The sequence below is a fragment of the Vigna radiata genome, chromosome 4 (genome assembly GCF_000741045.1).
Source record: "Vigna radiata var. radiata cultivar VC1973A chromosome 4, Vradiata_ver6, whole genome shotgun sequence".
NCBI lineage: Eukaryota > Viridiplantae > Streptophyta > Magnoliopsida > Fabales > Fabaceae > Vigna > Vigna radiata.
The window spans coordinates 19,457,533-19,469,653 of NC_028354.1; the positions used below are offsets into that span (position 1 = coordinate 19,457,533).

The following is a 12,121-nucleotide window of genomic DNA, read 5'->3' on the forward strand; positions in this document are numbered from 1 at the left end:
TTCTAGAGAGAGGCTGAAATTGGAGATAATGTACCAGGTGTTCTAAATTAAATTTTTATTTATTTAATGAAATTTCACGTTCTCACATATTATATTACATATAATATACACTTTTTTATCTATTTATTTGATTTTTAAATTTATGTTTTATTTGTATTTATTTTGTTATCATGTATGTATAAAATTTATTTTATTTTTTTGTCCATTTATTTTTTTTAATTATAATATAAGAAAATAATATATTAACAAATTTACCTTGTTATTCGTTTTATCTTGTTGACAATTGTTTTAAAAAATTAGTTTTAGTCATTTGATATTTTTATTATTATTTTTATTTATTTTGGTATCAGATGTACAAGTTATTTTACCTTTCTTGTCTATTTATTATTTTTTAATATATTTTGTATTTATATTTAGTCTGTTATGACATTACCATGAGGAAAAGCAAATCAGGTTGAATACCTTCTTCACCTTCTTTTCTCTTTGGACCACACCGTTCCAAATCCCTCTACTGGATATGGATAAAAGATATTTATTCTTACCACATTTTTCAGCCGTAATTTGTAAATTTATTTCCTTTTTCTCTTTTTTTTTCTCTTTACCAATTCCAGATGTTTAATGTGATTATTGATATGTAGAGAGATCAAGCAGATGGTACTCAAACAGAGTGCGAAGAGGTAAGAATGAGCTTGATAGGTATGATTCATGCAACTGTGTATAGAACTTGATTATCCTGGTTGTTGCTATCGCAATGAAATTTAAGAATTTTTATCCTTTCGAATACAGAATCTCTGTTGCCACTTGGAATGTAGCAGGGAAGTCACCTCCAAGTTATTTGAGTCTCCACCAGCGGATATCTATGTTCTTGGGTAAATTACTCACTCACTGTATGAATAATGTTCGACTCCTTTACTTACGCAAAAGTTCACATAATGAAATATTTTGCATTTCCCTGGCTCAGGTTTCAAGAAATTGTACCTCTTAATGCTGGTAATGTTTTGGGAACAGGAGACAATGGTCCTGCAAGAAAATGGCTAACCCTTATTAGGAGGACCTTGAACAACCTTCCTGAACAAGTGGAGGATGCCACACACCTTCACCCCTTCCTGATCCTATTGTAGAGCTAGATGCTGATTTTGAGGGATCAGTGAGGCAGAAGGCTACCTCTTTCTTTCAACGAAGATCCTTCCAATCCTTGAGTCGTAGTTTGAGAATGGATAATGATATGTTAATGCAACAAGCTTGCCTCGATCGTCGTTTCAGTGTCTGTGATAGAGTAATATTTGGTCACAGAGCGAGTGACTATGACCCCAATTATCGATGGGGTTCCTCAGATGAAGAAAATGGCGCTGGTGACTCTCCAATTACAGCACAGTATTCACCGATGTCATACGGTGGTTGTTTCTCTGCAGAGGATAGTGATAGACAGATAGGCCACTCAAGATACTGCTTGGTTGCTAGCAAGCAAATGGTTGGGGTATTTCTAACTGTTTGGGTGAAAAGTGCTATAAGAGATGATGTTCACAACATGAAACTTTCTTGTGTTGGCCGAGGGTTAATGGGATATCTCGGAAACAAGGTACATTTGACCATCTATTTCAATAGCAGAGTTTATAATGGACTAGGGAAGGAAACAATTTCATTGTCTTGGATTTTCCAGGGATCAATATCAATTAGTATGTCATTGCACCAAACAAGCTTTTCCAGGGATCAAGTCAAGCCTATCCATCTTTTAAAAGCCAGGGCTGCTTCCCTTTTGCTTAGTTGGGATTCTGTCTGAAACTTCGGAGCCTTCCCTTTGTAAAGTGATTTATGGTATTTCAAGAACAGCATTCGGTACTTGTATTTGTCAATAAACATGTTTCCTTTTTCCATCATTGTCACAACTTCATTGGCTCGAACGAAGAATCCACCCCTTACAAACGTATACAACACAGAATCAAGAAGTTCCTGATCAAACGTCATGGAGACAGAAGAAGCAAGACCTTTCATCTCACCCCACAGCTCTGTCACCTCTTGATATTTTCCTCCAGTGGCAGCATACCCTGTGACCATAGAATGGAAAGTTTGCGCATTTGGTAAGTGACCTAAGCTTCTCATTTTCTTTAGAGCCTTTTCTGCATCTTGCATCAGTNTCTTCTTGCAAAAAAAGTGGATNNCATTATTCCAGTCATGCACTCCACANTCCACTTTCTGCCCTTCCTTGATTTCCTGTAACAGCTTGGTNATTAGCCCAGCTTCTTCAGTATCCGCTCCATCTTTAGCCATCATGCCAGAGTTTTGTTGAGTGACTCTTGGAATTCTAGCCTCTTTCCTCTCTTTAAAAAGTTGGAGTGCACCCTGTGTGTCTTGCTGGAGAACTCTGGATTGGATCATTGCCTCATAAGAGCTTGAGTCAAGCTGGATACCAGCTATCCTAGCATCTCTCAGAAGTGACGTGACATCTGCCACCCTATTCGCTCTGCAATATGCTTTCAAAAGAGAGGAGTATACAGATGAACCAGTTCTAACTCCGGCTAGACGCATCTCATCCAGGAGATCATGTGCTTGGTCCAGCCATCCAAGTGAGATGCACGCGTTAATAACATGAACCAAAGCTGAATTGTCATTGGAAAATGGAGAATCTTCTCTTTCTGCCTTGAGAAGAAATACAGCTAAATCTTTGGTCTTGCCAGCTTCTAGCATAGCTTTAACTAATTTTACATAAATTGTTTCAGTTGGCTGCAATATACCATGCTTGGTTGTGATCAAGTCCACCCGCATCTGCAACTTTGATAATAAAGAATCAAGTATAGCTTTGGACTCTGCCTCAAGCTTTGAGAAGTTCCTATCTTTAGAGAACTCCTCATAAGATAATACAACACTTGAATTTGACCTGTTATTTTGTAAACTATCTAAATCTTTACCGTTGTTCGGAGAACGGTTATGGTATATTCCATCGGCATTCATCATAAATTTGGCAGCTGCAAGAGAATTTCTTGCTTCCTTTGCTTTCCTAAGCATTTCCAAAACCATGTTTGATGCAGAATCTAGATCCCCAAATCTCAAATGGCATGTCAATAAACAATTATAGAAATGTTGAAACTGTAAATCAGTTAGATTTGGGGCTTCCTCTATGTGCCTTTGCAGCTTCTTAAGCTCTTCCCTTCGCCCATTTCTCTCGTATACACGTGTCATTATTATTAGTAAGTGTGCATCTGCTTTGACACCAATTCGAGGCATCATATCAAGAAGCTGTTCTGCCTTCCTAGATGACTCAAATAGGAGGCACCCTGCCAAAACAATCCTAAAAGCAGCACTGTTTGGCTTCATGGCTATCAAAGGTGCATTGCTCTTTTTACGCGGATCTATTCTGTTGTTTTGGAACAAATAACCTATTTCAAGAATCAACTCAGCACCAAGGTAACTTCCTTCTGCTGTTTGTGACATGTGCGCTAAAATTGCAGACCAAGCAGTGACTGAGGGAAAAAGCTTCGTATCTATCATCTTTCTTAAAATGGTTGATGCTGGAACTGGTAGTCTGGCTTTTGCAAGGCCAAAGCTGAGGTAGATAAGCACATCCTTTTCCAACAAATCTTGTCTACCTTTCTCAATAGCACGTTCTACCAACTCATAAGCCTTTCCTAGCAATTTCGTATCAAGGCTGTCCACATAGCTTGTTACAAGCTTACTGATGACTGATTTTCTGGGAAACCCCTCCATGTGCATATGCTGCTCCAATAATTTCCATGAATAATCTAATTGATTCAAATCGATAGCATTTTGTATCTCCAAACTAACTTTGGCAGGGTCTTGGGCATGGACCAGGATTCTTTCAGCCACACTAGAGAAATATAGTCCTTGAAGAGCAAATTTATTCTCTGATCCCGGTAAAAATGCTGATGAACTTGATTTAGCTAAACAAGAGACAACCAACTTAACAATATACCTGACACTTTTGTCACTGGAAACTTGGGTTGTTCTATAATTGTAATTAGCAACCATGACACTTAAAACCAAAGGGATATTAGACTCTGTTTTGAGCTTTCTCACTCTAAGCATCTTCGAATTTAAGAACGAAATCAATAAAAACCTGCACAATCATAGCATCCGTTGGTAAACAAAATGGATAATAAATGTTACACTAAATAGTACAAACAAATCAGAGTTATGCTCAAAAGGTGGAATGAGCATTGTTGAAACTTAGTTTCAACAAGAGGAGTCTGGTAAAACAAAAACAAAAGCAAGTTTAGAAGTGCATTATTGTAACAGCCAAAAATAAAATTGAAAATTCAGAATTATTACATTTGTAAGTAGATAAAACATCTCCAGAAAACCGATATAATTATACAGGTTAAAATGAAACTTTAAAACTTGTGACACAAACATTAAAACTTGCTTTGGCATCATTCCTTAAGCACTTTTCACAAACTACAAACAGTTATTACAAAAAAGAAAACAGTCGATAGACATGAACAATGGCAGAAACCCAATAAAAGTTTGAAAGTTGGTACTTTCATCACTATAAATCATAAAAGAAGTGAATATAATCTCATAAACCAAGGGATCACTAGTAGGTGGGGAAAATGTATGAATTAATGTCTCACGGTCTTTAAACTAATATGAATGCACATTTAAACTAAGTTTCATGATACCTAAATACAGTAACATATATTCTGAAGGATCAAGGAAGACTAATTTAGTATTAAACTTCCACTAGCAAATGTCCAACCCCAACAATGGAAAAACAAGAAAAAAAAAAACAAGTCAGTTATATAGGCTCCTTATCCGTCTTGAAATAGAGCAAAATGTTTCTGTCATTTAAGACAAACCATGAACGACTTGATAAAATAAATCTTAGGATGCAGATACTCCAAGAAAAAAACGAAGGTAAAAATAATATCTACATGTAAAAGGACAAATCAATTTCACTGAATCACTGGACATTATACGCTCTATAGCAAACATGTGAAGAAAAACTCTTACAAATTTCTTGTGAGCAAATTACCCCTCGCTTTTATATATTATCTTGGTCATATCACTAGTCAATATAGAATCTACAACAAAAACCGCCCAATGCAGGGAGAGCCAAAAAGGGAAATATGATCTAATATGAGTACAATGCAATGCTTTCCTATCAGTATCAGGAAGTACATACATTCAAAAATGAAATTGACAGAAAAAAAAAAAAAACTCTAATTCAGTTTCAGTTCGTAACCCAAAACAAATGAAACTGAAAGTTTCGAAAAATGTCTTCAATTGGAAGCAGCAACAAAGAGACCGAACTCAGTTCTACCAAGAATACAGCAATGCACAAAGTCAAATGGGAAAAACCAACAACGAAACTTGGCGCAGGTAACGGATTGACGAACCACTAAGCGTACGCACAACACACAATTCAAATAGGGATTCCAGCCCTAACATTTCTCACCACTCAAAAAAAAAAAAAGCAGTGTAATAACAAAAACAGGAACAAGCAAGTAGGGTAATTGCGACAAGTGGTAAAGCAAAATAGAGACGAAATTCGAAATTAACAGAGCAATGGGTATTGGATCAACTCCAAACACAGCCAAAATCAACGCAAATTAAGTATCATCCCTCACTCAATTAATTAAAAATTAAAAAAAAAAAAAGACAAGAAAAGGGATAGAGGAAGGTGATTTACCTGGCAGCGAAGAGAAGCGAAGAAGAAAGGTAATTGGAGAGATTGCGAAGAGAGAGAGAGAGAGAGAGAGAGATAAAGGAAGCTTAGGAAACGGCACGCTGAATTAAGAGTTAATAATGTGAATATGAATGTGAAGGGGAAAATAATATTTTAACACCATTTTTTGACACTGCACACGGTCAAGATTAGACATTGTATTGAGGAGATGGGATACATTTAGATGATCGGGTGCACTGGCAGTGCGGTCGGAAGAATTGTTGATGGAATTAGGTTGAGCAAAGCATAAAAAGATGAATAGCATTATGACTGAAGAGGTCGGGTTGTTCGGGTGAGCCGGTAGGGTGATCGGGAAGACCGAAGCCCTGTTCGGGATATATCATGTTAAGTTGGCATAATAATACGCTGAGAAGTAAGGAGTGGGGCGAAGGTCTCGGCGAGATATTAGGGCCTGCAGCCTGCAGTTTCGCTGATGACTAGGAGGAAGTTACCAGCAGTTTCGCTGAAGACTAGGAGGAAGTTAACAGTGNTTGCGCTGACAGCGAAGTGTAAGGGATCATGGCCCACTACACATAGGCAGTTGCAGCCCATATCCAAAGACACACGCCTATAAATAGGAAGGTAGAATGTCAGGTAAAGGGTTGGATTTTTAACTAAGTGCTACTGTATTCGAGCTATTACCCTGCTAACTTGAGCGTCGGAGTGCTAATCTGCAGGTAGTAGCCGATACGTAAGAGAGGCAAAGGTCCATAATCGTTACGAGATCGAGAGAGAGTGTGCATTGCTGTCGTTTCCAGGAGGTCGTGACTTTGTCTCAGGCTTTCCATCCGAAACATTTTGGCGCCCACCGTGGGGCCCGAGATCATTTTCATTGACCTATAAACGACCACCATGGCTGGAGAGGTACCTTTGGAGATCTTGCAAAATTTGCAGCAGCAAATTCAGGAGATGAGGGCGGAAATCGCAACAATGAGGGCGGAACAAGCGAACAGAGTAGGAGGTCATTCTGACCGCTCTGTCAATGTAGAGACATATCATTCAGACACCGGGGAACAACCTCATACCCAAGGTGAGGGACGACGAGAGAATCATAATCCTGTGCCTAGTGAGGGAGTTGGAGGAGTTAACGGAAGAGGGGCAGGTAGAGGTGATGGACGACCGGTAAGCAGGGCTGGGAGTAGAAGCGGAGGGCGAGGAAGAGGGCGGGGCAATGACAGAGGCGATCCTCGTCGCCAGGAAGAGAGGCAACGAAACGAAGAGCAAAACCCTATACATGGCGATCAAGTTGAGGGATTACACCCTTTCACACCACGGGTAATGCAAGCAATCATACCAGAAAACAAAGTGTTGCCATCAATGGAGAGGTATGGAGGTTCCTCTGACCCTGTTAAGCATTTACGATCCTTCGTAGATGCCATGGCGGTATATTCGTCCGACGAACTGGTATGGTGTAGAGTCTTCTCTCTTTCATTAAAGGAAGAAGCATTGGACTGGTTCCATTCCTTACAACCTGGAACCATTGACAACTTCGTCAAACTGCGCCAGCTATTTACTCAGCAGTATGCCTCGAGTAAGACGCCCGGTGTGACTTACACGGCCCTAGTAAGAATGAAGCAAGGACGAGAGGAGTCCCTCAAACTTTTTATGGATCGGTTCAACCGTACCGCCCGGCAGGTACAGAATGCCGATCAGCGACTGGTGGTGAGTGCCTTGACCACTGCATTGCGNCCTGGTCCGTTTTGTGACTACCTCCACGCAGAAGAGCCCCAAAGCATGGACGAATTACAAAGCAAATTGGCCAGTTTTATTCGTATAGAAGAAGGGAGAGCCCATCAACGTGGGAGAGAAGAGGGGGAATCAGTGNCCCGTCCGGCCAGANTGAGATCCGGACCACAGTCCGGTGGGAATGACAGGAGAGGAGGCTACAGAGGCAAAGAACACAACCAAATGCAACAATACATTCACCACACTCCTTTGAATGCACCNCGTGCAAGAGTACTGGAAGAGGCGTTGAGGGNCGACCTGCTAACAGTGGTACAAATACCTACACCTAGAGGAGCTGATGAAAGCAAATATTGCCGGTATCATCAAAATCGGGGCCACACAACTGAAGATTGTCATACATTGAAGGACAANTTGGAATCTTTGGTTCAAGCANGACATCTTCAGAANTTCGTCCACAGGGGAAGAGCGCCCACCAGACCCGATCGGACCTCATTGCAGCCAGAATCCCGAAAAAGGACCCGGCCGAGAGCGGATCGGAGCAGAAGCAGAAGCGCTNACCGAACGGTCAGAGGAGTAATCAATACTATTTCTGGAGGGTTTGCAGGAGGTGGATCGACGTCAGCCGCCCGCAAAAGACACTTAAGAAACTTGCATAGCTCCCACCGAACGGACACCTCAAAAAGATCTATGCCCGCCATCACTTTTTCTGATGATGATTTCCATGCACCTGACTTAGAGCAAGATGACCCGATGGTGATAACAGCAATGATCGCCAGGTACAAGGTGAGTAAAGTCTTAATAGATCAAGGTAGTTCGGCCAACATATTATATTGGAAGACCTTCAAGCAAATGGACATATCGGAGGATGCAATTTTGCCTTTCCATGAGCAAATTGTAGGATTTGCGGGAGAGAGAGTGGATACAAGGGGGTAGGTCGATCTGAGGACCAGTTTGGGAGCCGACAGGGACGCTAAAGAGATGAAGGTTCGGTTCCTGCTAGTAGAAGCCGACACATCTTATAATGTTCTATTGGGAAGACCGTGCTTAAACATGTTCGGGGCTATTGTCTCAACCCCACACCTAACTTTAAAATATCCCGCAGATGACGGAAAGATATCAACCGTTCGGGCCGATCAGAAGATGACACGTGAATGCTATGCGGCGGGTCTGAAAATAAAACCCAGGATCACAAACTTCCCAAACAACCGATCTGAGGTCGCCATGATGGAACTGGATCCTAGAACTCAGTTCGATGATCGGGTAGAACCCCTAGGAGACACACGTCCTTTTGTTATCGGACAGCAAGAAGATCAATGTACCACACTGGGGCGTAATCTTACTACCGATCAGGCGATGTCGATAGAAACACTTTTGCTAAAAAACAAAGACTTATTTGCCTGGCAGGCAGCGGATATGCCAGGCATTCATCCTGATATAATATCTCACAAACTCTCATTATTCAGGGACGCCCGACCGGTTGCCCAAAAGAAGCGTAGGTTGGGCAATGAAAAGAGAAGGGCGGTAGAAGAGGAGGTAAAAAAGTTGTTGGAAGCTGGTTTTATACGTGAGGTCAAATATACCACATGGTTGTCAAACGTGGTAATGGTAAAGAAGCCGAACGGAAAATGGAGAATGTGCACAGATTTCACTGATCTTAATAAAGCATGCCCGAAAGATACATATCCACTTCCAAGTATCGACGGGCTGGTTGATGGTGTCTCAGGGTATGAAATCTTGAGCTTTTTAGATGCTTATTCGGGATATAATCAAATCCCCATGTACCAACCCGATCAGGACAAAACCGCCTTCATAACGGAACGTTCCAATTACTGTTATGAAGTTATGCCGTTTGGCCTAAAAAATGCAGGAGCAACATATCAACGACTTATGGATAAGGTTTTTCAGCATCAAATAGGAAGATGCATGGAAGTATACGTGGACGATATGGTTGTAAGGAGCCGATCGGTAGATGAACACTTGCAACATTTGGCAGAAGTCTTAAATCAGGTACGGAAGTTCGGGATGAGGTTAAACCCTCTCAAATGTACATTTGGAGTATCTGCAGGGAAATTTTTGGGCTTCATGCTCACCGCACGNGGCATAGAGGCCAACCCAGAGAAATGTCGGGCTATNTTAGACATGAGAAGNCCAAACAGTTTGAAGGAGGTACAACGGTTGGTCGGGAGACTTACCTCGCTATCCAGATTTATACCCAAATTAGCCGACCGTATCCAGCCTATCTTAAAGCAAATGAAAAAACAGAAGCAAGTGGATTGGGACGACCAGTGCGAGACAGCTTTCNAAGAAGTGAAGCAGATTCTCACTAACCCTCCGGTTATGAGGCGCCCAGACTATGGCCACGATTTGCATTTATTTCTGGCGGTCGGTGAGGAAGCAGTCAGTGCAGCGTTAATACAAGAAGTTCCAGAATTTCGACCAATTTATTTCATCAGTCGTGTGTTAAAAGAACCGGAAACCAGATATTAGCAACTCGAAAAGATAGTCCTGGCACTTGTAATTGCCACCCGAAGGCTTCGCCCCTATCTGTAGGGAAATCAAGTAATTGTCCGAACGGACTATCCTATTTCTAAAATTCTGCGTAAACCTGATCTAGCAGGCAGGATGATCGGTTGGTCTATTGAACTCTCAGAGTTCGGTTTGAAGTACGAACCACGGGGATCCGTTAAAGGGCAACATCTAGCTGATTTTGTGGCTGAGTTGCCAAGACGAATGTCACATCGCTGTTCGTGGATATTGTACGTAGACGGATCGTCGGGTCAGCGAGGAGGAGGAGCGGGTATTGTCTTAGAAGGTCTAGACGGCATCGTTATCGAGCAGGCCCTGATCTTCCAGTTTAAGGCTAGCAATAATCAGGCTGAGTACGAGGCCTTGATAGCCGGTCTTGAGTTAGCTCGAGATTTAGGGGTTAAAATACTATGTTGCAAAACAGACTCCCAATTGGTAGCAGGTCACCTGAACGGGACTTTCCAGATTAAAGATGACCAACTACTCAAGTATTTCCATAGGGTCAAGCAACTATTCGTACATTTCGATAACATCGAGGTGAATCACATACCTAGGAATGAAAATCAAAGAGCCGACCGTTTATCGAAANTGTCGACCGGTAAGGAGAAAGGACAATTGTCTTCATTAGTTCGCCAGGTAGTTTTCAAGCCAACAGTTGAATGCTTACAAGTCTATTCTATTGCCGAACGGGACGACTGGAGAAGAGAAATTGTTTTGTTAATCCAACAGCAAGAGGCAGGAGCAAACCTCCGATCGGAGCAACTGAAACAGGTCGCAAGGTACATCATGGTGGGAGAAGAGTTATACCGAAGGGGATACGTCACGCCGATGTTAAAATGTATATCCAAGGACGAGTCCGATTATGTAATGCGAGAGCTTCATGAGGGGATATGCGGCAGACATGGTGGCGGGCGCTCATTAAGAGCTCGGGCCTTGAGGGCAGGATTCTATTGGCCAACAATGGAAAAGGATTGTCAAGACTTTGTGGCCAGATGCTTGGCTTGTCAGAAGCACGGGAACCTTATTCATACGCCAGCTGCTGCATTGTCAATCATAGTATCGCCATGGCCTTTCGCGCAGTGGGGAATGGACATAGTTGGTCCATTCCCGACCGGTCGTTCGCAGTTTAAATTTCTGTTAGTCGCTATCGATTATTTTACTAAGTGGGTGGAAGCTGAGCCTTTAGCCAAAATATCAGCTTCCCAGGTACAAAAGTTTGTATGGCGATTGATCTGCAGGTTCGGCTTGCCAAAGTACATCATCACTGATAATGGCCGGCAGTTCATCGACAAAAAGCTGGTAGCGTTTTATAAGGAGTTGGGGATCACGCCTTTAACCAGTTCGGTAGAGCACCCGCAGACGAACGGTCAAGCGGAAGCTATGAATAAAATCATCATCCAAGAGCTAAAGAAGAAACTAGGGGACGCCAAAGGCACATGGGCAGATGAGTTACAGCAGATACTGTGGGGTTACCGATGCTCCCCGCACAGTGCAACTGGAGAGTCACCATTTAATCTCACCTATGGGTCAGACGCAATGTTACCAGTGGAGGTCGGGGAAAGTACGCTCCGAAGAAATATTACTGACATGAATGAAAATGAATAGCATCTCAGAAGTAATCTGGACACATTACCCGAACGGCTAAAAGACTCGTGGCTCGACGCTACAATACCAAGGTTAAGCCACGACAGTTTGTAGAGGGAGACTTGGTGTGGAGACGAACGGGTGAAGCAAGGAGAAATCCCATGCACGGGAAGTTGTCGGCCAACTGGGAAGGCCCATTCAGAATAAAGGAGAATTTGGAAAATGGTGCATACCGATTGGAGTGTTTAGATGGAAAACCCATTCCTAATACATGGAATATTTCACATTTAAAGTTTTATTTTAGTTGATTATAATGTAATGTTCCCATTTACAACGACTTCGAATAAATGCAGTTTTGCCAACTATGTCAAATCATTCTTATCATGCGTAACTTTGTGCAAAGATTGGAAATCAGAAAATTAATTTCCAATCGGGTGAGGAACAGGAGGGATCGGTTTGAAGTTAGATAAGTAACTTCAAAGATTGGAAATCAGAAAATTGATTTCCAATCGGGTGAGGAGCAGGAGGGATCGGTTTGAAGTTAGATAATTAACTTCGAAGATTGGAAATCAGAAAATTGATTTCCAATCGCGTGAGGAACAGGAGGGATCGGTTTGAAGTTAGATAAGTAACTTCGAAGATTGG

The 12,121-nt window shown here is 41.8% G+C and overlaps 2 protein-coding genes across 2 annotated transcripts; one reads left to right on the forward strand and one right to left on the reverse strand.

Annotated features, from left to right (window-relative positions):
• Positions 1-652: 652 nt before the first annotated feature.
• Positions 653-5,742, reverse strand: LOC106758096 (pentatricopeptide repeat-containing protein At1g03100, mitochondrial-like). The gene is made up of 2 exons (XM_014641011.2): positions 5,645-5,742; positions 653-4,072 (listed from the first exon to the last, which is right to left on the reverse strand). Exon 2 carries the CDS (start codon positions 4,039-4,041, stop codon positions 1,711-1,713), a length of 2,331 nt encoding a protein of 776 aa, XP_014496497.1. The 5' UTR covers positions 4,042-4,072; positions 5,645-5,742; the 3' UTR covers positions 653-1,710.
• Positions 5,743-6,532: 790 nt separating this feature from the next.
• LOC106758499 lies at positions 6,533-8,299 on the forward strand. The gene has a single exon (XM_014641419.1). It carries the CDS (start codon positions 6,533-6,535, stop codon positions 8,297-8,299), a length of 1,767 nt encoding a protein of 588 aa, XP_014496905.1.
• Positions 8,300-12,121: the final 3,822 nt, after the last annotated feature.